General features: G+C 43.5%; 1 protein-coding gene across 4 annotated transcripts in view; it reads left to right on the forward strand.

Annotated features, from left to right (window-relative positions):
* Positions 1 to 25308, forward strand: part of LOC109895617 (rho-related BTB domain-containing protein 2) — a 99201-nt gene extending 73893 nt beyond the window's left edge. For all 4 annotated transcript variants that reach the window (XM_020489466.2, XM_020489468.2, XM_020489465.2 and 1 more), the window contains 4 exons: positions 1209 to 1327; positions 20322 to 20561; positions 20919 to 21024; positions 21265 to 25308. In XM_020489466.2, coding sequence (XP_020345055.1) covers positions 1209 to 1327; positions 20322 to 20561; positions 20919 to 21024; positions 21265 to 21443 — 644 coding nt within the window. In that variant the 3' untranslated portion in view covers positions 21444 to 25308. The remainder of the gene's footprint in view (positions 1 to 1208; positions 1328 to 20321; positions 20562 to 20918; positions 21025 to 21264) is intronic.
* The last annotated feature ends 1263 nt before the right edge of the window (positions 25309 to 26571 follow it).

The raw sequence follows: 26571 nt of genomic DNA on the forward strand, positions 1-26571 counted from the left end.
TACTTATTATGCGTTCATTAACCAATTCAATTAAAACACTCTGTCCGTTTCTAAGAATTTGTAAGGTTCTTATTTGCATAAAATGGACAGAGACCAGCCACCAAAATTAGCCAATAGCGTTTATTCTCGAGAGCTCTGCTCATAATAGCATGTACATTGGTTTATATACCTCACATTTCATCATAAATGTCCATCCTCCTCTCAGATACAATGGCAATATAGTTCACAAGCCTTCTCACATTGTCTTCCACCTGTTAAACAATCTACTACAAGCCCAAGGTCTCTCCCCTCCCTGGGTGGGGACAGAATGTCCTGTAAGGAACACAGTATTCCAGCCGGTCTGACGATAGCTCCATTCGTTTCTAACAAGGAACAGAAAGTCCTTGTTCTAATTCTTGACTAAAACTACACACATTATATTCAGTGTTATGATTATAATAAGATTCATACATTCATACAGTGACAGAGTAGTATTCTGTTTAGTTATAGTTCTATGTTAAATGTATACATCATTTAGTCATTATTCATAAAAATCCCATAACAAACACTTTTGGGATGAATTGGAACACTGACTGCGAGCCAGGCCTAATCGACCAACATCAGTGTCCCGACCTCACTAATGCTCTTGTGGCTGAATGGAAGCAAATCCCAAAAGCAATGTTCCAACATCTAGTAGAAAACCTTCCCAGAAGAGTGGAGGCTGTTTATAGAAGGAACTCCATATTTAATACCCATGATTTTGGAATGAGATGTTCGACGAGCAGGTGTCCACATACATATGGTCATGTAGTGAATATAAATTATTTACACGCTCTAGTGGTTTCTATGCCCTATGAAGATTGGCGAGACCTATAAGTCTGCCCTAGGGATTGGTTTAGATTTTTTTTATAGAATGCTTCTTCTTTAGAAGGACATCTTTCGGCCTTCAACAGAATAAAGGGACAGTTCGAACCCTTCAAGTGTGTGTATATATAGGTTTCAAACTTAGTATCTAAACTCTGCTTGTCACTGTGTGCCACCCTATCCCTCCCGTTTGTCGATTTCTCTCATGCTCTGTCTACCTCTCTCTATGTCTCTGTGTGCATCTGTCTGTCTGCGTTTATCTGTGTGTTTGTGTCTGTCCATCTGTCTTCCCGTCTTTCTGTAGCCTCGACTCTGTGGCTCACTCCGAGATGAGTGCTCAGTCTTTTCCCTCCCCCTGGTTTTAGATGTGGTGTTCCACCTGGACGATGGATACCTGCCGGCCCACAAGCCCCTGCTCATCTCCAGCTGTGACTGGATGGCGGCCATGTTCCGGGGATCCTTCATGGAGAGCTACATCGAGGAGGTGAGTCAGGAGTCAGACTGCACAAATAATCGAAATGCACATCGAAATTGCAATCTTGATATCCGCAATATCCATATCGCAAGAGATCCATATTGCATGCTAAATTTTCAAACGCCACGTGTAACGTCCATTTTTATGGTTTGCTCTTTTCGACGTCTCCCTCTCTCCTCTTGCGGCTGCTTCCCACACACACCAAGCCTTGCCCCCTGTCACTCGAGCAACACAGTTCAAGTCCAATCGCAATATTTGGTTAAATGAAATCGCAATTAGATTTTTTTGCCCTTAAGAGAGCGAGATGCTGGGGTTACAATGTCAAACCAGACACACATTTCCCAGTTGAACCTAGCAGTTGGAGAAATATCAAAGTGTTAGCTAAAGCTAAATGTGTGTGGAACTTATTATTGTGTTGGACACATGAGCTGGTGATTGTCAAGCAAATAACTGCCGGTCTCACGGTAATTGACCTGTCAATTAGCTTAAACATGTTTAGCATCTCCGGGCTTCCACACATAGCCTACAAGCTACTGATCCAGACCTTTGGAACATCTACTTTTTAAACATTTGAATAAATCCATTTGATATAGCCTACACCATCACAAGAAATCCATTATTTATTTTAGACAGGTCTAAAGAAACATGGCATGAAGAAAATGTAGTCTATTTCAGAAAGACGGGAAGACAGGGGCGGCAGGGTAGCCTAGTGGTTAGAGCGTTGGACTAGTAACCGGAAGGTTGCAAGTTCAAACCCCCGAGCTGACAAGGTACAAATCTGTCGTTCTGCCCCTGAACAGGCAGTTAACCCAAGGCCGGCCCACAAGGCCGTCATTGAAAATAAGAATCTGTTCTTAACTGACTTGCCTAGTTAAATAAAGGTAAAATAAAAAAAATAAAAAAATAACAGAATAGCATACTCTGAGTTGGCCTTATGTTAGGTCTTATGTTAGGTCCTGATATGTCGATGCCATCTGGCTGCGGGCTACATTTAGCAGACAAGATTTGCTTAGAATTCCGTGCCATTATTTGCTTATTTTTCTACTGGTCAACTTCTGTGCAAGAAATAAATACTCCAAACATACTCTGGGACAGTTGTGGGATGTGATAGATGCCAAATTAATACAACCACTCGCATCCCAAAAACATTTAAAAGCAATGAGGTTGATTGTTTAGCTTAAAATGTTGATGTATTATTAGCCAATTTTTTCCCACTTTATAAGCGCAGCAATATGCACTAGGCTAAAGTAGGCTAAATGGGCTAATGTTCCAAAATACTATCAATTAGCGGGAAAACACTGTTCTCAAAGTGATTGCAAATGCGATTATGCATTTAATGCTTTATTATAAAGGTGCATTTTTATGGTGAAAATTATCTTGTCCAAATTTGAAACTCAGCCAGTTAAACTTTACACTGGTTATAAAGCAGATTAATGTGCTTAATTTTAAGACGTTTTTTGGCCATTTAGTTGTGATATAAAACATATAGGCCTATGGGCTAGGATACATGAGGTGTGCGAGTATGATTTGAAAAAGTTGCACAAAAAGAGGTATGCGCTGTTTCGTGCCTTAATAATGCGCAAGCAGGGCATCACTCACAAGTGATAATACACCATTCACAAGTGATAGGCTAATATTGTCACCCATCAAACTTCTTAATTTAATTTAATTCACAATAATATGTGTGAAATTTGTTTTGATTTAGAATGAACCATTATCATGCACCTGTCTCGGAACAGGGACATGAGAAAAAAATACATGTCATCTATGCACTTAAATAGCGAATAGAGGACGCTTTTCCCATGGTTCGTTTTCATGCCAGCCAGGTACGCTGTGTTCCTGTGTTAAAGTGAATCAATGTGCTTAATATTAGAAAAGTTGATGAATAATATTTTGTAAACCTAGCCTATAGAAAGCTGATGGGAACCTCCTCTTTTTAATAGAGGCCATCAAAACTCTGTTTTCTCACACAATTACATAGCCTATAGAAGTGTTTGATTACATTTGCATTGATGTCAGAGTGATTAGAGGGACAATAGAGTGCGGAGTTCCAGGCAGTTAGCAAGTTTGGTAGGCTACTAATGACCATCAGCAGCATCAGAGCTTGGAGAAGCCTAATTACCGTGACTAAACGTTATGGCGGTAATACGGTCACCGTAACAGCCTTATTCTGCACTCCAATCTATTAACCTATTTCACCTCTAAGGGCTCATAGAGTTAGCTGCCACGCTAACTGACAATACATAGAGTACTGGCCTGGAGTACAGCCAGATGAGTGGCTTAAAGCTGCAGGCAGACAGGATTCCGCGTCTGAGCAGACTCACCTCGGGACGTCCTGTTTCATTTCCTGTCTACACATACTTGCTGGACAAGAGGAATCGTGAGAATATCATATCACAGCACTAACCACACATACCGCCTGCATTCCTGCCTGGTATCAACATACTGATCAAGAAGAGGCTATTGAGGGAGGCTGAGAGAGATGGTAGAGTACCAGACGGTATGTATCGCAAAGGGAGCTCTTTTTCCTTTGACATTTGCCCCCAAGACAACGGTGTAACATGACATGCATTCACTTTAGAGAGCTACCCATGAGCAGTACTTGAGAAACAATCCAGGAACACACAACAGGCTATATATAGTAGAACACTAGAACAGCTAGAACACAGGTGTCGTGTCTTTGGCTATGCCGGATTAAGTGATATGACATGCTATTCTATAAAGTAATTTCTCCGTAATTAATATTACCTGATTGAGCTAATAATGTAAATGTAATTAACTAGAGAGTCGGGGCACCACAAAATAATATTTATAGAGCTGTTATCTTCCGAATAAACTCTTAAAGACCTAGTAATATTTTACATCAATAGCAGTCAATATTAATCGTCATCTTAATTCAGTCTCATCTGAAAGTTGTAAAGTTGAATCAGCAATACAAAATTGGGTTTAATTATTTATTTACTACCTAACTAATAACAAAGAATTACACATACACATAATTGATCATAACTTGATTACAAATTACGTCATAAAGGAAAACGTCCCTAGCGGGCGGAACAGATATGACAGCAGGTTACACAAAAGAAAAGGGCTGGGTTTGAGTGAAAGAGCGGGAAGACTGAGGAACAAAGGGTGAATCTGTGCAATCGTAAGTACAGAATCTTATGCATTCTAAATTACCGCCCATTTGGAAAAGGGAAATGCAATAAATATTTACTCTGAGCTGCGCTTCCGTAGATTTTTGGTAGATGCAACGCCGTGTTGCCCAACCGAGTCCTTTGAAGAATGTCTCTGCTGGTAAATTAGATACGTTGTAGTAACGTCGTTGTGTGGTAGTCGGAATACTCTGTCTGTTCCTTCCTAACCTGCGTTTGCAGCTGCTGTTGCTAACTCAACGGCTAGGAGGTATCACTTCTGTAGTGAATAAGAGTTCAACGTTCATATCATTCGCAACCAAAGCTCACGCTGATGTTGGCTTCGTTCTGTAGATAAAATCTGAACCATTCTGACATCGGACCGTCGTCCTCACATCCTCGGAACAGGAGGTTATATTGTCGTCAAGGCTTTATATAGGAAGGGAGAGGAGGGCGTGTTTGAAAAGTTTTACAGCCCATGTCCCTTCACAGGGGCGGGCCACTGATTGAGCAGAGCCCTACCTTATGAAAACCCAAATCTCACATTTTAGAAGCAAAAATCACATTTCATCCCATCACGAATAATTTCATATTCAAACATTTAAATTGAACAACAATTCCATGTGAATCCGATAACTCTGATGTGTAGACTTTCCACTGTAGAGTTTAGGTCATCTTATCATTGATGAGAATGTCTCAGATGACAACCGAACTGACATCATATTCATTAAGTACCACCGCATATGTTCAATTGGTCGGATTACCAGAATATAGTTAATTTCCCCACACCTTCTGATGTTCCCAGAATCTCTATGTTAACCAAGGTGTTTGCAAATGTAACATCAGTAGGGTAGAGAGAGGAAAAAGGGGGGAAGAGGTATTTATGATTGTCATAAAAAAAAAACAGGCCAACGTCATGACACAGGATATTGTGGAACTGATAGGTGAGATTAGAATATTCCACCCTGAAACATATAATTGTATGGAATTGATTAGAATGTATAAAATCATAATCAATAAATGTGTAGTCCTAGTCAGAATTAGGGTAAAACAATACGTCTTTATGGTATTTTAAACACAGACTGTCTGAGCTTGGTGCCGACCTGACTAGAGATTTGGGAGAGGACGGGGAGTACGTCTCAAGGACAAGGTCACTATCTCTGTTGGCTGGGTAGTGAGACAGACATTGTGTGCGTAGCAGGACGTGTGTGCGTATGTTTGTGTGTATGTGTGTGCGTATGTTTGTGTGTATGTGTGGGTGTGAGAAGTCAGTATAAAATGAATTGTTTTGTATCCTTGACTTTAGAACGTTTCATGAATAAACCTTTTTGACCATTTAGCTGGACCTCTGTCTGTTTTCATTTCCATCCGTATCTTACAAATCCTGATATAACAGACAGAGTAATATAATTGAATTGGGTAATGAAAAGGAGAACAGAATTCTCTTATCAGGAACTGTGGCCCGGGTGGTTCCGGATTCTCCGAGCCCCATACCCAGGTCAGTATTCCCTGTACAGGGTGTCCGGTTACCCCCAGTTTCTCTCTGACGGCTTGGTTTCTAGAAACACTACTCCTCCAGGACAGGGCTACGAACCGGGCCAACCCACCCAGGGAGGGGAACGCCTGTCTCTGGGGGCTGTGGGTGTCTGCTGCCTGTGTCCTTCTGATGAACTAGATCCCCCAGGTATGGTTACAGGCTTTTGGTTACAGCCCTTCCAGGAAGCCGGCAGCCCCAGGACGCTGGTATGGTCCGATAGATGCTCTTATAGCCAGAATCTACAGGGAGGGAGGGTTGGGGGTTAAGGTGGAGTGGACAGGGTCATGGTGCAGGGTGGGGGTCATTTTGTCTATAAGGACATTTGTAAAACACTAAAAGCAGTGAGGGTTGGGGTCGACAGTGGAGGCTACCGGGATGCTTGCCAGTATCCATGGTAACCCTGAAAGCTTCATGTTTGTCCCATTGTGGCACTCTTTATGGCGTTTCGCTGGCAAAGTGCAGTGGCCAGGTGCACATCTAACAAAGACTGAGAAACTGGACAATGTGAAGCCGTCATTGTGTGTGCATGTGAGATTTATATAGTGGAGCAGCCAGGATAGTGGGATAGAGTCCTAGATGCTTACTGTTGCACACTCACCTCAGTTTGAAATCTCAGGCACAAAAACCCTCACACATCCCTCTTTTTCACTGCTTAGCTGGCAGGCCCTGCGGTGCATGGACAAAGCCTCTGTTGGAGTGGCACCAATGTGGCTGTGGTTGTGAGCAGTGCCATTGTGCCTGATGCAGGCAGATGGGTCCCCTTGTCACTAATGCATTTCCACGTGCTGTCTGAGACACATCTCCCGAAGCAAGCACCAGTTAGCCTGGAACTAGCCTCGTGCTAGGCCCATCTCCCGGTTAGCTGAAGAGGTCCATCAGATACTCCTTAGGCTACAATGTCTATTTTGACAATTGGCCTGTATCCCTTTTACTGCCGACACAGAGCCTCGTCGATCCATCATGACTGGTCAACCTACGTAATCCGCCCGAGGGGGTTTCAACAGGCTCCTCTGTTGCAACATCCCCTGAAGGCCCATCCGCTAGCCTGCTAGCCACGGCCCGCTAGCTGTCTAGAGCATATTGGACTGTTAGCTGAAGAGGTCCATCAGTTAATTTCTTGGGCTAAAATACCTATTTTGGCAATTGGCCTGGACCCTTTTACTGCCTACACGGAGCCCTGCCGATCCATCACGACTGGTCTGCCGACGTAACCTTCCGAGGGGGCCACAACAGACTCTTCCGTCGCGACGTCCTCCTAAGGCCCTTCTGCTAGCCTCGGCATGCTAGCTGTCTGAATCGCCGTGTCTCCAGCTCGCCTAGCTACTCACTGGTCTCTATGATCACTTGGTTACGCATGCCTCTCCCTAATGTCAGTATGCCTTGTCCATTGCTGTTTTGGTTTGTGACTATTGTCTTATTTCACTATAGAGCCTCCAGCCCTGCTCAATATGCCTTAGCTAGCCCTTTTGTTCGACCTCCCACAATGCGGTGACCTCATATGGTTTAAAGGGTGTCCCTAGGGACAAAACCTCTCTGATCATCACTCAATGCCTAGGTTTACCTCCACTGTATTCACATCCTACCATAGTCTTGTCTGTACATTATGCCTTGAATCTATTCTTCCGCACCCAGAAACCTGCTCCTTTTACTCTCTCTTCCTAACGCACTAGACGACCCGTTCTTATAGCCTTTAGCCCTACTCCTCCTCTGGTGATGTAGAGGTTAATCCAGGCCCTGCAGCACCTAGCTCCACTCCCATTCCCCAGGCGCTCTCATTTGCTGACTTCTGTATCCGTAAAAGCCTTGGTTTCATGCATGTTAAAATTAGAAGCCTCCTCCCTAAGTTTGTTTTATTCAGTGTTTTAGCACACTCTGCCAACCCGGGTGTCCTAGACGTGTCTGAATCCTGGCTTCGGAAGGCCACAAAAAATCCAGAAATGTCCATCCCTAACTATAACCTTTTCCGACAAGATAGACCTACCAAAGGGGGTGGAGTTGCAATCTACTGCAGAGATGGCCTGCAGAGTTCTGTCATACTATCCAGGTCTGTGCCCAAACAATTTGAGCTTCTACTTCTAAAAATCCACCTTTCTAGAAACAAGTCTCTCACCATTGCCGCTTGTTCTCGACCAACTTCTTCCCCAGCTGTGCACTGAACACCATATGGGAATTGATTGCCCCCCATCTATCTCCAGCGCTCGTACTGTTTGGTGACCTAAACTGGGACATGCTTAACACCCCGGCCGTCCTACAATCTAAGCTAGATGCCCTCAATCTCACACAAATGATCAATGAACCTACCAGGTAGAACCCTCGAAATAACCCTCTAAATACACCTCTGCCTCATTGCCTGCGTCCGTAATGGGTCTGAGGTCAAACGACCGCCACTCCTCAATGTCAAACACTCCCTAAAACACTTCAGCGAACAGGCCTTTCTTATCGAAGTGGCCCGGTATCCTGGAAGGGTGTTGACTAGAGGTCGACCGATTTATGATTTTTCAACACCGATTCCGATTATTGGAGGACCCCAAAGAAAGCCGATACCGATTAATCGGACGATTTTTATTTATTTATTTGTAATAATGACAATTACAACAATACTGAATGAACACTTATTTTAACTTAATATAATACATCAATAAAAATCAATTTAGCCTCAAATAAATAATGAAACATGTTCAATTTGGTTTAAATAATGCAAAAACAAAGTGTTGGAGAAGAGAGTAAAAGTGCAATATGTGCCATGTAAGAAAGCTAACGTTTATGTTCCTTGCTCAGAACATGAGAGCATATTAAAGTTGGTGGTTCCTTTTAACATGAGACTTCAATATTCCAAGGTAAGAGGTTTTATGCTGTAGTTAATATAGTATTTATAGGACTATTTCTCTCTATACCATTTGTATTTCATATACCTTTGACTATTGGATGTTCTTATATGCAATTTAGTATTGCCAGTGTAACAGTATAGCTTCCGTCCCTCTCCTCGCCCCTTCCTGGGCTCGAACCAGGAACACATCGACAACAGCCACCCTCGAAGCTGCGTTACCCATGCAGAGCAAGGGGAACAACCACTCCAAGTCTCAGAGCGAGTGACGTTTGAAACGCTATTAGCGCGCACCCTGCTAACTAGCTAGCCATTTCACATCGTTTACACCAGCCTAATCTCGGGAGTTGATAGGCTTGACGTCATAAACAGCTCAATGCTTGAAGAATTGCAAAGAGCTGCTGGCAAAACGCACGAAAGTGCTGTTTTGAATGAATGCTTAATAGCCTGCTGCTGCCTACCATCGCTCAGTCAGACTGCTCTATCAAATCATAGACTTAATTATAACATAATGACACACAGAAATACGAGCCTTTGGTCATTAATATGGTCGAATCCGGAAACTATCATTTTGAAAACAAAACGTTTATTATTTCAGTGAAATACGGAACCGTTCGGGATTTTATCTAACGGGTTGCATCCCTAAGTCTAAATATTCCTGTTACATTGTACAACCTTCAAGGTTATGTCATAATTACGTAAAATTCTGGCAAATTAGTTCGCAATGAGCCAGGCTGCCCAAACTGTTGCATATACCCTGACTCTGCGTGCAATGAATGCAAGAGAAGTGACACAATTTCACCTGGTTAATATTGCCTGCTAACCTGGATTTCTTTTAGCTAAATATGCAGGTTTAAAAATATATACTTCTGTGTATTGATTTCTAGAAATAGATTGGTGTTTATGGTTAGGTACAACGATTGTGCTTTTTTTGCAAATGCGCTTTTGTTAAATCATCCCCCTGCGTTGCATTGATTATATGCAATGCAGGACACGCTAGATAAACTTGTAATATCATCAACCAATGTGTTGTTAACTAGTGATTATGATTGATTGATTGTTTTTTTATTAGATAAGTTTAATGCTAGCTAGCAACTTGGAGTGCAATGAGAGGCAGGTGGTTAGGGCGTTGGACTAGTTAACTGTAAGGTTGCAAGATTGAATCCCTGAGCTGACAAGGTAAAAATCTGTCATTCTGCCCCTGAACAAGGCAGTTAACCCACCGTTTCTAGGGCCGTCATTGAAAATAAGAATGTGTTCTACACCGACTAGCCTGGTTAAATAAAGGTGTAAAAAAAAAAAATTGGCCAAACCGATTTCCGATTGTTATGAAAACTTGAAATCGGCCCTAATTTATCGGCCATTCCGATTAATTGGTCGACCTCTAGTATTGACCTCATTCCGTCAGTAGAGGATGCATGGTTATTCATTAAAAGTGCTTTCCTCACCTCCTTAAGTAAGGGTGCCCCATTCAAAAAATGTAGAACCAGGCACAGATATAGCTCTTGGTTCACTCCAGATAAGACTGTCCTTGAACAGCACAAAAACATCCTGTGGCGTACTGCATTATCATCGAATAGCCCCCGCGATATGCAACTTTTCAGGGAAGTTAGGAACCAATATACACAGGCAGTTAGGAAAGCAAAGGCTAGCTTTTTCAAACAGAAATTTGCATCCTGTAGCACTGACTCCAAAAAGTTCTGGGACACTGTAAAGTCCATGGAGAATAAGAGCACCTCCTCCCAGCTGCCCACTGCACTGAGGCTAGGAAACACTGTCACCACTGATAAATCAGTGATAATTGAGAATTTCAATATGCAATTTTCTACGGCTGGCCATGCTTTCCACCTGGCTACCCCTACCCCGGTCAACAGCCCTGCACGCCCCACAGCAACTTGCCCAAGCCTCCCCATTTCTCCTTCACCCAAATCCAGATAGCTGATGTTCTGAAAGAGTTGTGAAATCTGGACCCCTACAAATCAGCTGGGCTAGACAATCTGGACCCTCTTTCTAAAATTATCCGCTGCAATTGTTGCAACCCCTATTACTAGCCTGTTCAACCTCTCTTTCGTATCGTCTGAGATCCCCAAAGATTGGAAAGCTGCCGTGGTCATCCCCCTCTTCAAAGAGGGAGACACTCTAGACCCAAACTGTTACAGACCTATTTCTATCCCACCCTGCCTTTCTAAGGTCTTTTGAAAGCTTAGTTAACAAACAGATCACCAACCATTTTGAATTTCACCGTACCTTCTCCGCTATGCAATCTGGTTTCCGAGCTGGTCATAGGTGCATCTCAGCCACTCTCAAGGTCCTAAACGATATCATAACCGCCATTGATAAGAGACAATACTGTGCAGCCGTATTCATCGACCTGGCCAAAGCTTTCGACTCTGTCAATCACCACATTCTTATCGGCAGACTCAACAGCCTTGGTTTCTCAAATGACTGCCTCGCCTAGTTCACCAACTACTTCTCTGATAGAGTTCAGTGTGTCAAATCGGAGGGCCTGTTGTCCGGACCTCTGGCGGTCTCTATGGGGGTGTCACAGGGTTCAATTCTCGGGCCAACTCTTTTCTCTGTATACATCAATAATGTTGCTCTTGCTGCTGATCCATCTCTACGCAGACGACACCATTCTGTATACTTCTGGCCCTTCTTTGGACACTGTGTTAACTAACCTCCAGACAAGCTTCAGTGTACAACTCTCCTTCCGTGGCCTCCAACTGCTCTTAAATGCAAGTAAAACTAAATGCATGCTCTTCAACCGATCTCTGCCCGCACCTGCCTGCTCGTCCAGCATTACTACTCTGGACGGTTCTGACTTAGAATATGTGGACAACTACAAATACATAGGTGTCTGGTTAGACTGTAATCTCTCCTTCCAGACATTAAGCATCTCCAATCCAAAATGAAATCTAGAATTGGCACCTATTTTGCAACAAAGCATTGTGCACTCATGCTGCCAAACACCCTCGTGAAACTGACTATCCTACTGATTCTTGACATCGGCGATGTCATTTACAAAATACCCTCAACACTCTACTCAGCAAATTGGATTTAGTCTATCACAGTGCCATCCACTTTGTCACCAAAGCCCCATATACTACCCACCACTGCGACCTGTATGCTCTCGTTGGCTTGCCCTCGCTTCAAATTCATTGCCAAACCCACTGGCTCCATATCTCAACTCACTGGTCACCATAGCAGCACCCACCCATAGCACGCGCTCAAACAGGTATATTTCACTGGTTACCCCCAAAGCCAATTTGTCCTTTGGCCTCATTTCCTTCCAGTTCTCTGCTGCCAATTACTGGAACGAATTGCAAAAATCACTGAAGCTGGAGACTCATATCTCCCTCACTAACTTTCAGCATCAGCTGTCAGAGCAGCTCACAGATCATTGCACCTGTAAATAGCTCATCCAACTACCTCATTCCCAAATAGCGATTTTTTTTTTTGCTCCTTTGCACCCCAGTATCTCTACTTGCACATTCATCTCCTGCACGTCTTTCACTCCAGTGTTGAATTGCTAAATTGTAATTACTTTGCCACCATGGCCTATTTTTATTTTTTATTTTACTAGGCAAGTCAGTTAAGAACAAATTCTTATTTTCAATGATGGCCTAGGAACAGTGGGTTAACTGCCTGTTCAAGGGCAGAACAACAGATTTTGTACCTTGTCAGCTCGGGGATTTGAACTTGCAACCTTTCGGTTACTAGTCCAATGCTCTAACCACTAGGCTACACTGCCGCTGTCTTACCTCTCTAATCTTACCTCATTTGCACACACTGTATATGGATTTTTTTCTATTGTATGTTTGTTTATTCCATGTGTAACTCTGTGTTGTTGTTTGTGTCGCACTGCTTTGCTTTATCTTGGCTAGGTCACAGTTGTAAATGAGAACTTGTTCTCAACTAGCCTACCTGGTTAAATAAAGGTGAAATAAAAAATAAAAATCTGCCTGGTGAATGTCTGGCTATTTTCTGAGCCAGCCTCAATGGAGCAGAGGCAAGACACTTGATGTAGCACTTAACACAGACGCTCAAACGGAGTTCAATTCTTTGTTGTTGCTTTGCTTAGCAGCAAGGCCCTGGAATGACCGTTTTTCTGGCTCCTCTCTATTCAGGAGGAAAATAACTCAGAGAGGTGGTCAGGGTTGAAAAGAAGAAAGTAGAAGTGAAACTCGACTAGTGAAAGGAAAACAAAATGAGAGAAAGGTTGAAAAGAGACTTCTGAAAAAGGGCGTGGGAGGCGAGAGCACTTGTCAGAGCGATGGGTGAGAAGCGTGCATCTTTGTCAGAGTGATGGGTGCGCATGGAGAAGCATGTGTCTTTGTCAGAGTGATGGGTGCGCGTGGAGAAGCGTGTGTCTTTGTCAGAGTGATGGGTGCGCGTGGAGAAGCGTGTGTCTTTGTCAGAGCGATGGGTGCGCGTGGAGAAGCGTGCGTCTTTGGAGTCTCTGACCAAACCGTGTACTGTACCATGACTCATCTTGCGCCTCTGTTTCAAAGTGTGTGGAGTTTCACTTCTTCTTTCTTCTTTTCAACCCTGACCACCTCTCAGAGTTATTTTCCTCCTGAATAGAGAGGAGCCTGAAAAAAACGGTCATTCCACGGCCTTGCTGCTAAGCAAAGCAACAAACAAAAAAATTGTCCACCGTTTGAGCGAGACTGGATTTCTATCTGTCTGCCATCAGCCAGCACAGTGCCTTCTTTAACACCTTTCCCTTTGAGTTGACTCGCCACACTCCACTCTCACTTCCTTCACACATATTTTTAGACTCACTCTTCGTGTTCATGCGGTGCTGTGAAAACACTGCTATTCTGGTCCTGCCAACAATCAACTCAATAAGCCCCTCCCTGATTGGATAGTTTGGTTTGAATGCCCTTCTGATGATGAGTAAGGAGTTCATCAAAGTTCATCTGAACAGCACTCAAAGAATCATCCAAACAATTTCAGGATAAAGACATGTCAGGACAAGCAACGTTAGCAGTTTGCATTAAAAGAGCAGAAACATGACAACCTAATTCAAATGAGTTTAAAAAAAGAGAAGAAGCACTGGTTAATTTATTCTTCCAGTCTGGCAAGTCCACAAGATTAGCCAGCCTTCAGAAGATTCTACCAAACACTTGATCCCAAATGTAAAAGTCCTGTCACTGCTAGAGTAAACGAGTTGATTGTTTTGCAAATGGATACAGCAACTCAGGAAGTTAATGAGATTCTTGAAAGAGCCATGAAAAATAACCCTGTGTGTAGACCGATGGATCAAGAAAGGACTGACTGTTTCGCTTATGGGCATATCAGCCTGCTTCTATCACCCCTTCTCCAACAAGGGACAGCATGCGTTGCTCAACCTCCAGAGCTGGCCATAGCTTTGAATGGCGCGGCAGAAATGTCTGAGTTGGACAATGACGATTATCCTTTTAAATCCAAGTCACTTTAAGATTGATTTATAATTTAAACCTAACTGGAAAATAGGGGTAGGTTGTAGAGAGTCGAAGGGCCATAAATGGAATAAGAAACCTTAGTTGCTGGCTTAAGGCTGGTAGCAACCACTACAGAATGTCCAGTCAGAATAAGGATGAGTCATCCATTAAAGAACCATTATCTGTAATAAACCTTTTCTAACTACATCTGGACTTGTTCTTGCTGGACAGACCTGTGCCAGTGGAACCATATACACTGGTACCTACTGCTCATTGTTCATGGTCCTCCCGGATCAGCTCTTAGTATATTTTACTAACCAAACGTATGACTTGACCCATCACCCAGTGGCAAGAAGTGACATCCCAAACAACACAAACTATAGGCCTACGACACATAAATGACTCCTAGCCTCCCACACGCAAGGTTACTTTCTGTCCATAACAGTATAAATATCAAAACGAAATAGAAATTATTTTATTAAACTCAAACTAAATAAAAATGAGTGAATCAAGTTTGAAAACTAACTGAAACTCAACAGAATTTAAAATAACAATCTAAAAAACGAATAGAAATGAAAGCTAATAGAAAAATCACAAAACTATAATAACCGCTGTGGTTTTCCATGTGAGTGTGTGTGCCCCAGTGGCTTATCTCTGACTAGTTGAGTGTGAAAGCCTGTCACATTCCTCTCACACAAGACTAACGGTGACAGGAGACACGATGGAAGGGGTGAAGGGAGGGAGGGAGGGACAGTGTACGTTTGCAACAGAAGTATAATGGTAGGAGGTGTTACTGCCACCACTCTCCAGCTCCTCTCTCTCCTCTCTTTCTCTTTCATAATCTTTCTCATGGTGGTAACGGCGGTTTGGTTTCTGACGACGTGCCGTTTGACATTTTTGACACCGCTTACTTCAACTTTTTTCCACCACGGCTACCTTTTCTCTGTCGTGTTCTCTAAAGTTACTTGTCTAAAGTTACTTGTCTAAAGTTACTTGTCTAAAGTTACTTGTCTCCATCTCCTTTTTTTCTGTCAACCAATCACTTCCTAAACCAACGAGGGTGAGTTGGGAAAGGATGCTGAATGACAGGAAAATCCCTACATTTCCCTGGGCCCCCATAACGTTCCCTATGTCTCCCTGTCTCTGGTGACCTAGCGCTGTGTCCATACATTCCCCCGCTCCTCTGTCTGGGCAAGAGAACTTTGAACAGGAGCGTCCACCTGTGTTTCTACCTCGATATTTCCTCCATAATAAAGGGTCACTGCCATGCTGACATTCTCCTAATTGGCACAGAAACAGGCAGGTGAGGGGCACCCCTGGGACTGAGGAAGGACCCATGTGGTTCCCATAGCTCTACCCACCTCTAACCCTCTCCTGGCTAGACCACATGGCATTGCTCAATAGTGGTGTTGAGACTGCTCTGAGACTTTTTTTAAATGTCATGTTCTTTTAATACAACCGTTTGACCAACATATTGGGCTGAAAGGATGACATGTAAAACAAAACATGTAATTGTACCTTGATCAGAACTTACATGATGCTAAGCACAGTTATAATGTATTATAAACGTTTATTTTTGCTGCTCTAATTACGTTGATAACCAGTTTTTAATAGTAATAAGGCACTTCGAGGGGTTGTTGGTATCAGAGGTTGTAAGTACTTTAAAGTAAACTCATGAGTGGCGCAGCGGTCTAAGGCACTGTATCTCCGTGCATGAGGCGTCACTGCTTCCCTGGTTCGAATCCAGGCTGCATCACATCCAGCTGAGATTGGGAGTCCCTTAGGGTGGTACACATTTGGCCCAGCGTCTTTCAGGTTTGGCCGGGGTAGGCCGTCATTGTAAATAAGAATTTGTTCTTAACTGACTTGCCTAGTTAAATCAAATAAAACATAAAAAATACTCATGTAGTTTCTTTTTTATATATCTGTACTTTACTATTTATATTTTTGACAACTTTTACTTTTACTCCACTACATTCCTAAAGAAAATAATGTACTTTTCACTCCATACATTTTCCCTGACGTTTTTAGAAATATATACTCTGTGTGTGAGGGCGGGTGGGAGAAGATGAAGAGAAGGGGGTTACCATGGTCCGATGGTGCAATCTGCAGTCTCAGCAGTTTTGTTTCTATCCCTCCCAAAATCGCCCCCTGTAAAACTCCTTGGCCGTCACTGTGGCTGTGGGAATAAGTGTGCCTTTGTTTGCTCTCCTCTCAGGAGAGAAGCACACTTGGTTCCTCTCCAGGTTCTGAACGAGTTTCAAGATGGGGGGGGGGGGGGGGGGGGGGGTTGGCCTACCGTCAACTCATACACTGCACTAAGGATAGAGTAGTCTTCATGAATCTGGTATTTTCTTTTTCTTAACAGAACTTCTCCTCTGTCAATTTTCTTCAGTGGGGCAGTGATAATTTTGGCAGCTATTTTAGTTTTAGTCTTAAAATACCTTTTTAGTCTTAGTCACATTTTAGTCATTTCATCCTTTGTTTTAGTCATTATCAGTCGACTAAAACTCTTGGCAATGTTTGGCTAGTTTTAGTCACAACCATTTTAGTCACATAATAGTCCGTGTATTTTTTTTCTATTAAATAATGAATATTTAGGCAGATGGCCTTGTCCAATTAGGCCTACTTTCCCCTCGTATAGATTGGCTGGCAACATCTATATTGTAGCTGATTGTAACTAATGCCAGCCATAATTAACCATATAGGCTTAAAGCCTTGGCTACAGGTTGTACAATTAACAGCTTTGATTTTCTCCCCGTCATAACAAACAATGGGGTAAATAAGTTGGTTTCCTTAAAGGGTAGAATTTGAGCTTTCCAAAAATCCCCAATACTATTACTGTCCTCCTAATATTCAACAAATAGCATTCATTTCCCCAGTAGAATTAAACAACCGCAACTCGTATTCGAGGACCGCGGCATGAGAGCAGGAAACACAGATTAATGAATAGAAATGCACATGGAAAAGTAGAACTTCAGATGTGATAAAAGCAAAAATAGCCTACATGAAAGTGAGAGGTTTAACATCGCTTCTATACTGAACAAAAATATAAACGCAACATGCATCAATTTCAATGACGGATGGATTATCTTGGCAAACCAGAAATGCTCACTAACAGGGATGTAAGTAAATTTGTCCACAAAATTTGAGAGAAATATACTTTTTGTGTATATGTAAAATTACTGGGGTCTTTTTATTTCAGCTCATGAAACATGGGACCAACCCTTTACATGTTGCGTTCATATTTTTAAGTATAGTTGAGGTTAGTTACAAGTCAAAGGACCTGGCTTCGCATCAGTTCAAAAGATTGACGAGTGACTTAAGTGACCACCTGGGGGCTGTGTAGGAGGGCTGGGAAGATCAGCTCAATCTGACCGTGCAACTGAAAGATGTCAATTCTGCCAATGAGATGATATGCTGCATGCATGTTTAGGATTGGACATAACTGTTGAAAAGCAGCTTCATGTCAAATTATAGGTCCATTGATCTCACATGGAATTCTCGTCTCGTTAGATGTTGGTCAACTAAAATGAGAAGGGATTTGTAATCGTTTTTTTTGCAGGGCATTTCGACTGATTATCGCCATAGTTTTAGTCAGGAAAAAGGTTGTTGAAGAGTATTTTTCACCATGGTTATTGTTGACAAAATGAACACTGATCCAGTGTTCCTGGGAGGTTAACTGTTTTCCTGAACCGAACTCTTCAAAGAACCACACAGCCACATGTCTATTGCACCTCAAGCCCAACCCATTCTGCCTGTATGGGTAGCTCTGGTCAGCCTGTGTGCTACTGCTCCAACAACAGACAATCTTATTGGAGCAGGACACAGTGAGAAGCAAACAGTGAGCGAATATTACCTTATTTTCTGTAGCTGTACTTTTGTACTTGTTTTATCCGTAATATGGGGACGCATTAGCTTTTCTTTTTGTGTGTACTGCTCCGTTTTGGATGTGCTTACGTAAATGGTCCAGTCAGAGGTGTTTTCTCCTCGGTCCATCCCACAGCTCTGCTTCAAGCTCTGTCCCACAATGACATCCAAGCCTTCTGTGACACGTGCAGCGACTGGCCGAGTGGGGTTATTCTGGGGTGCTTTGAGGTTGTTACCCTTAGCCACAGTGCTAGCTAGCGTCAACACCTCCCTGGCGGGCCCGGAGCTTTCATCTCTGGCAGGATCAAAAGGTTCTACTCGACTGGAGACGGACTGCCCTTCAACTTGCACAACCCCATTCCCCCACGCTACTTCCTGTGACATCACTCTGACATCACTTTACTTACGTGATCCACCCACCCATGCCCTTACATTGAAGGTTGGTGTTAGAGTTGAATATTTTCCCGGTATTTTACAAATGTTCCATCCGGAGAATAAATCACGTTTCTCCCAGGGAACCCGGTATTTCCCGCCAAAACAGGAAGTGTCATTCAAAAGTATTAAAGCATGTAAATATGTCTGGATTTGATTAGAGCATTAAAAAAATCTAACCTGATGCTACCTGAGCCTGATGAGACATTTTATGAGCCCTACATTAATGACCTTTAATGAGCCCAAGCCCAAAAAATACCAAATGCAGTACAGAGCCCACACATAATTCCCCATAATCAAAAACAGGTTTGTAGACATTTTTGCAAATGTATTAAAATGTTTAAACATATCTTATTTACATAAGTAATCAGACCCTTTGCTATGAGACTTAAAATTGAGTTCAGGTGCATCCTGTTTCCGTTGATCATCCTTGAGATGTTTCTTGATTGGAGTCCACCTGTGGTAAATTAAAATGATTTTGAAGGGTTTAAACACTGTTTCCCATGCTTGTTCAATGAACCATAAACAATTAATGAACATGCACCAGTGGAACGCTCGTTAAGACACTAACAGCTTACAGATAGTAGGCAATTAAGGTCACAGTTATGAAATCTTAGGACACTAAAGAGGCCTTTCTACTGACACTGAAAAACACCAAACGAAAGATGCCCAGGGTCCCTGCTCATCTGCATGAACATGAGGACTGTGAGGACTGCATATGTGGCCAGGGCAATACATTTCAATGTCCGTACTGTGAGACGCCTAAGATAGCGCTACAGGGAGACAGGAAGGACAGATGATCGTCCTCGCAGTGGCAGACCACGTGTAACACCACCTGCATAGGATCGGTGCATCCGAACATCACACCTGAGGGACAGCTACAGGATGGCAACAACAACTGCCCGAGTTACACCAGGAACGTACAATCCCTCCATAAGTGCTCAGACTGTCCATAGTAGACGGAGAGAGGCTGGACTGAGGGCTTGGCTTGTAGGCCTGTTGTAAGGCAGGTCCTCACCAGACATCACCGGCAACAACGTCGCCTTTGGGCACAAACCCACCGTCGCTGGACCAGACAGAACTGGCAAAGGTGCTCTTCACTGACAAGTTGCGGTTTTGTCTCACGAGGCGTGATTTGTAGGTGGAGGGTCCTTCATGGTCTGGGGCGGTGTGTCACAGTATCACCAGATTGAGCTTGTTATCATTGCAGGCAATCTCAACGCTGTGCGTTACAGGGAAGACATCCTCCTCCCTCATGTGGTACCCTTCCTGCAGGCTCATCCTGACATGACCCTCCAGCATGACAATGCCACCAGCCATAATGCTGGTCAGGAATGTCAGTGATCTGCCATGGCCAGCGAAGAGCCCCGATCTCAATCCCATTAAGCACGTCTGGGACCATTTGGATCGGAGGGTGAGGACTAGGGCCATTCACCCCAGAAAAGTCAGGGAACTTGCAGGTGCCTTGGAGGAAGAGTGGGGTAACATCTCGCAGCAAGAACTAGCAAATCTGGTGCAGTCCATGAGGAGGAGATGCACTACAGTACTTAATACAGCTGGTGGCCACACCAGATACTGACTGTTACTTTTGATTTTGACCCCCCTTTGTTCAGGGACACATTATTACATTTCAGTCACATGTCTGTGGAACTTGTTCAGTTTATGGTGAGAGGACGTTTCTTTTTTTGCTGAGTTTAGAAGACATAGTATTATTATTTTCTAATTCACAAAATTTGAATCTCTCTATCCAACTTTCTCTCCCCCTCTCCCCTTCCTCCAGGTGTCCATCCCTGACACCAGTAGCTCCTGTATGCGTGCAGTGTTGGAGTTCATGTACTGTGGGCTGCTTTCGCCCTGTCATGACCTGGAGCCTATTGAGCTTATCGTCCTATCCAACCGGCTGTGTCTGCCACGCCTTGTTGCCCTCACAGAGCAGCATGCTGTGAATGAGCTGCTCCAGTGGGCGATGAAGGGAGTGGACATCGACGGACAGGTGCTGGCTTACCTGGAGTTGGCTCAGGTGAGTCTTTACACGTACCGTATACTCTGAATGACAGTTGTACTGATGACACTGTTACTGCAATATACATAATACACATACTACATTCTGTTGTTAGGAAAATACTATTTCACTGGAGAGAACATTCTAATTGATATCCAAGAAGGATCGGACCACCTTATAGCTCAGGCCTATATCAGATACCCAACTATAGAAAACTTTGTTCTACAATGACAGGTGACATTCATCTTTAAAAGTCATTTGTCCACTTCCCATTCAAGTTCATCTTTCTTATTTGTAAAGTAAGAAAGTTTGAGGTCTTTTTTTTCCATTGGACCTTTTTGATGGACTGATCACCTATTCATTCATCCCTTGCAGTTCCACAATGCCAAGCAGCTGTCTGCCTGGTGTCTCCATCACATCTGCACCAACTACAACAGCGTCTGTCGCAAGTTCCCTAAAGACATGAAGGTCATGTCTCCAGGTACAGACCGCATTCCCTCTCTCTTCTCTACGTCTGTGTGTCTCCTCGTCCGCTCTGTTCTACATTTTTCATCTCTTTTGTACCTCCAGTCCCACCTCCGATCCCCAACTTCGCTCCCCATCTCTCACTTGTTTCTAACGTTACTTTTTGGTCCCTTGTATTCACGCTTTCTTTCTCTTTCTATGTCTGTTTATGCATCTCTTATGTTCTCTCCCCCCCCCCCCCTCTCTCTGCTTGTAGAGAACCAGAGGCACTTTGAGAAGCAGCGGTGGCCTCCGGTGTGGTTCCTGAAGGAGGAGGACCGCTACCTGCGCTCTCAGAAGGAGCGCGAGCGCGAGGAGGAGATCCTACGCAAGCTGCGCACCAAGAGAGGCTGGTGCTTCTCGAGACACCCGTCCTCCTCGCCCCATGTCTCCTGAGGCTGTCACCCCTCCATGACCCTTCCTGCTTCTGACCTCTCACCCCAGACTGAGGGAGCCAGCTATGAGTCTACCACCTCTCCATGACGGGAGAGCCGAGTCTCCCTTCTGTACGATTGTGTATGGGGGGGGGGGGCTCAGTGACCAGTCCAGTTCTCTGTGCCCAAGATGGTCTCACCTAGCTGGGCCTCAGTGACCAGTCCAGTCCTGCCTCCTCCCCCTGAGATCCACCCACCAGCCTGGGGGTGACGAGACTGGGAACAAAAGGCTTCTCTCTCTCTGCCCCTCAGTCACACAGAAGCTAAAGACCATTCCACAGACCACTGCTAAGACTCCCCTATGGGGAGGTTACCTCTGCCTTCACGTCTATTAGACTGTTAGCACACTGGACAAGACCAGAAGCCAGGGGGCGCCAGCTCTGCTTCAACACACATGGAAGGATGCTTTGTTTGGTTTTATTTCGCTTAGGGATTTGAAATTAGAGTAGAGCCCATCCCAGAGTTGGGTGTTTTGCCTCAGAGTCTCTGACCACCACCTATGCCTGTCTGACTTCTCTTCCACAGACTTTGTCATCCACTTTAGACAGGTTTGACACCATTTTGTTTTCTCCCGGGTTTCATCCCAGTGAAGCTCCGTGTTGGAGGTTCTGTTCTAGAATCAGCTGTGCAAGAGAGAGGCAGTAGAGGTGGTTAGTCTGGGTTGAGGTACCTGCTCAAGCAAAGGAGGTGGTTTGTGATTCAAGCACCCATCGTGATCCCCCACATAACACCAAGAGGAGAGGCCAACAGTGCTGAACAAATCCCCCTCAATGACATTCAAAGTGAACACTTGATAGCATTTCTGGATCAGAGGGCTGTTTTATACCACTGCCATGGGAGGGAGTAAGAAGCCGAACTGAACAGATTTCTTCTTGCTCTGTCTTAATTGACCACTAGGGTGCCCCTCAGCCAGCCTGCCTTAACTCCCCCGTACCACAGGGGGAAGCACTGCTCAGGGTTCCATCATCAACCCTCACCGGGAGCAAACTGCCTGCATATATCCTTAATTCTAGTGTCTTTTAACTTTATTTTATTACAGCTGTATTTGAAAGTCAACTGTAGTCTTTTGTCCTCACTGAGTGTTGAAAGCACATGTATTATACCAAAAAAAATGAGGCTGTGACATGTTCCCTCCCTCCTGTCTCCTTGCCTTCCTCTCCTTGCCTCCTCCATAACATGGCAAATGTGGGGAGGAAGGGAATAAGGAATAGAGGAAGATAAACTTTTTGATCCCCCCCCCTCTCAGTATGTCTTTATAAAGCTGCAATGTCAGGTAAAACCCAGGTGCCACTGCACGACTTCCACTCCTTTAGCTGGAATTGAAAATGGCGCTCAGGATGTCCACTAAAAAGACAGTATGTTTATGACACACACACACACTTAAACATACATACATACACACTCACATTTACACTTGTACCTGTCTTGTCGGTCCACTATTTTGGGGGGTTTATGTCTGCTCAGCCCTTCATCAGTGTTAATATACGGAAACCTTTCAATCTACCCATATAGTGTTACATTCAGATGTGCTGCACTTTTTTCTTATTAAAAGGTGTCTAATAGACATTAATGTTAGTGAATATATTCATAGTATTATGAATTTCAATGTTGGTCTTTTCAGTATGAGCAGAGCTACGCTTTGAAGTTGAATCTTTCCATTTATTTAACGACATTCTGACGTTTTCAATGCCGCGCTAGACCAAATATTTCACTTGCTTTTTTAGATTTCTTGCGCTGCAGAGTGCAGTTCTGTTTTCGTTGTGAGGGAGTGTGCTGCTTCAATCATTTTGTTAACAAAGGGAATGTGTAGTACTGTCTTTTAGTTGAGTGCTATGGAGTTGGATTTTGGGCTGCCGAGAACATCTTAATAACCCACGGCACCGTCAAGATCTTAATGAATCCAAGACATTGTATTACAACAGGCATGTTGGAAGAAGAAGAAAACAATAACTAACAGCATTATTAGTGTATTTGAATCGCCTTCTTTTTGCACAAAAGTGGTAGTTATGTGGAAAAAAAGAAGACTTTGTAACATGTTTCTCTTTACCACCTTCGTTCTATTTGTGGGTTTGAGATTTCCACCCCGCCTTTACCCAGGTGACTGTGGGAGATAGATGGATGGCGTGAAACGTGTTTATTTTTATTTTGAGCTTTTCTTCACAGGATGCGTGTTCTAGTCATCAACAGCTACTGAAATAGCTATGCGATAGGATCTCACGAGACCCAAGTGAGAATTGGGCTGATTTTTACCCCCCCAAAAAAACTGCAAACCTGCATATTTGGAATTGGAACACTGAAATAGTCCTTGCGCCCCTATTTCGGACTAGGATATTGGAACATTAATCTGGAGTTGACATAGGAACATAGAGCTATTTGACTTCCATGTCCCCTTTCAGTGCCCCAAGGATGAGCTATTAAAGTTGTCTTACTAATGGTAGACATGCCCTACAAAGCCTTCCCTCATGGAAGTGCACATCCACGATTAGGAATCGGAGTATACTCAAAATGTACAGTGTAAGGTAGTGGTATACAGTTGCAGACAGGTTCTACAAAGGATAATAGTAGAGCTGATTGATTCAGTCTCTGGTTAATGACTCACACCCAGTCTCACCCACTCAACCAGGCCAGAGAGGCAGGCCTCTCCCTCGCCTTCCTCCCACGTCTGAGTCTCCCTCTGGGGCTGCAGGTCCCAGCGCTACTCCCGGAGAGTTTCTGGGTCTTCGGGTGGTCAGTGGAAACACAGGCCTTAAGTTAGTAGGCGAAGGGGCTGTTAGTATTGTAAGTTCTCTTAGTCGGTTTCGGTTTGGGAAACTGATTTAGTCTGCCACTACAAACTAGCCGATTACCCTCTGTAATGCCCTAGAGACCAAGGTTTAGACACCTGTGATCTAGGGGATGCGAACGCTTACTATGAGAATACTGGTTGCCTTGTGTGAATGCTGTTCAACACTTGTGGGATGTGGTTATTATTTTTGCATCATGGCCTAATTTTGGTTTTGTAAATGCACTTTTCTCAGTTTTTCAGTATCGGGTTGCACTTTCCTTCCTTTTGTTGTCTTTTTAGCTCTGCCTTTTTTGTGCTTGGCATGGACAATTCTTAAACAAGGTTGTTTTAAAAATGTGATCTTTTGTAGCATGGGATCTTCCTTTCTCCCTTCAACTGTCCATGTGGCTTTCTAAAGCTTGGACTGAGTGTGTATCTATCTCGTCATGCTCACATACAAAGGCAACCCGGGCTCAGCTGTAGTATCGTAGTATTAGTGACTGAAATGAAAGCCTCTGTCCATTATGTGTGAAGCCTCTCAAGTCAGTCATACTATTGTAATTGTATATAATATTATCCTCAAAAGTTCAGTTGGCTTGAGTACAGCCTAAATGTAACATCATTGGGGATCTCATCATGACATTGAGGGTACACAGGAATGTGTGTGCATGTCAGTAACTAATGACAATGGTTATTGACGTTAGCAAGATGTGTTGCTTCTTGTACAGGGTTAAAAGCAGTATTTTACCAGGTCTGGGACCATGGTTTCCCCAGGATTTGACATCTCGGGTGCTGGTACAGTACGTAGGTTGTGCTCACGTTCTAACGCTATATGAATTCATACACCTTGGGAATGTCCTATTTATACATCGGGCAGCCTTGGGAGCTACAGTGAGAGGAATGTTTTGATTGGGCTGAAATGCATATACACTGGGAAACAAATTACGAAGTGGATCTTTGGCTTTGAACAGCCGTCAATAGTTGACCCACATTGCCCCCTATTGGCCTATTTCTGTACCTGTCATTTGAAAAGTCACATTAAATCCATACTCTTTTGATGTCACTTTCACATCACCTTAATTTGCATCAGCTCAACAGTGTAGTATTGTCCAAAGAAAACATGAGTATTGCTGAGAATTTGAATAATATTTTCGACCATGCCGCTTATTGACAGAGAACCCCTTGTTGTTGTTTGTTTGCCCCTGGTCTGGCGTCTCCTGTGCCTTTTGAGATGACCTCATGCTGGCGCCCTCTTGTCGAGCCTCTAGCGGTCAAACAGGGAAATGGTTCCGATCATTTTTTCCACCATTAAATTTTCTCTTAGGGAATTTTAGAAACACTTAAAATAAATTGTATCACTATATTTAGCTCTATTTACTTTCAGATTTGAACATTCTAATTAGCATCAAAGTAGACATCATGAAAGACTACAAATCCCTGCAAGCTCATGCACGTCATCTGTAACTGACACCTTTGCTAACTGGTTTTGTGTCAATTTAAAACATGCACAAGACAGTTTACATAATTGTCAATTTATATAAATGTTGACGCTTTTCATAACTACATTTAGCTAACATTAGATATTTAATCCAGATATTCTTACCTTTTGCCTCGATTCGGCAGTCTCGCCCAGATCATCAAAGCATTTGTAGTTCTTTATGATAGCCACATTAGCATTTCATTTTTTTTGGGGGGGGGGTAAATACAGGCAAATATTTTGATAAAAGTCACCTTGTCCTAGAGATATTTTACACGAAACACAGCCTATATCTGAGGTGTTTCTAAAATCTCCTATGGTAAAAATGAATGGTGGAAAAACGATGATGAATCTGAGCAGGGGCCTCTAAACCAATGCCTTCTGGGTTCAGGTTGGCACCCACCATGCAGGCTAAAAACACATGTGCACACACATTGGACCAGGCGGGTTTCCTCCTTGTCTCTTAGTGCCTGTGGATTGACCAATGATTCCGCCATCCTATGCTGTGTACCAAAGGGGCTATGTTGTTGAGGCCTACAGTAGTCTACAGTAGCTGTGGGGTACACAGTGCATAAGGCCCCTGACTTGGAGCTTTACAAATATGTCACCCAAACCTTGTCGTCACATCATCCAAACCAAGCTAGGCTGTAGATACAAAATTGTTGAGAAGACATTGAGAACCAACAGATTTCAGATTCATGAACAAACTGATCTTTTGCACTTGGCAGTCTGTCAAGGCATGTCCTTTCTGTCTATTATGTAGCCTTAAGTTTACACCATGTGTGTACTAATGGATTATTAAACCCAGTTTTACCAGCTTGCCTCGGCAGTCACAAATGGCTTCAACCC

The sequence above is a fragment of the Oncorhynchus kisutch genome, linkage group LG8 (assembly GCF_002021735.2).
Source record: "Oncorhynchus kisutch isolate 150728-3 linkage group LG8, Okis_V2, whole genome shotgun sequence".
NCBI lineage: Eukaryota > Metazoa > Chordata > Actinopteri > Salmoniformes > Salmonidae > Oncorhynchus > Oncorhynchus kisutch.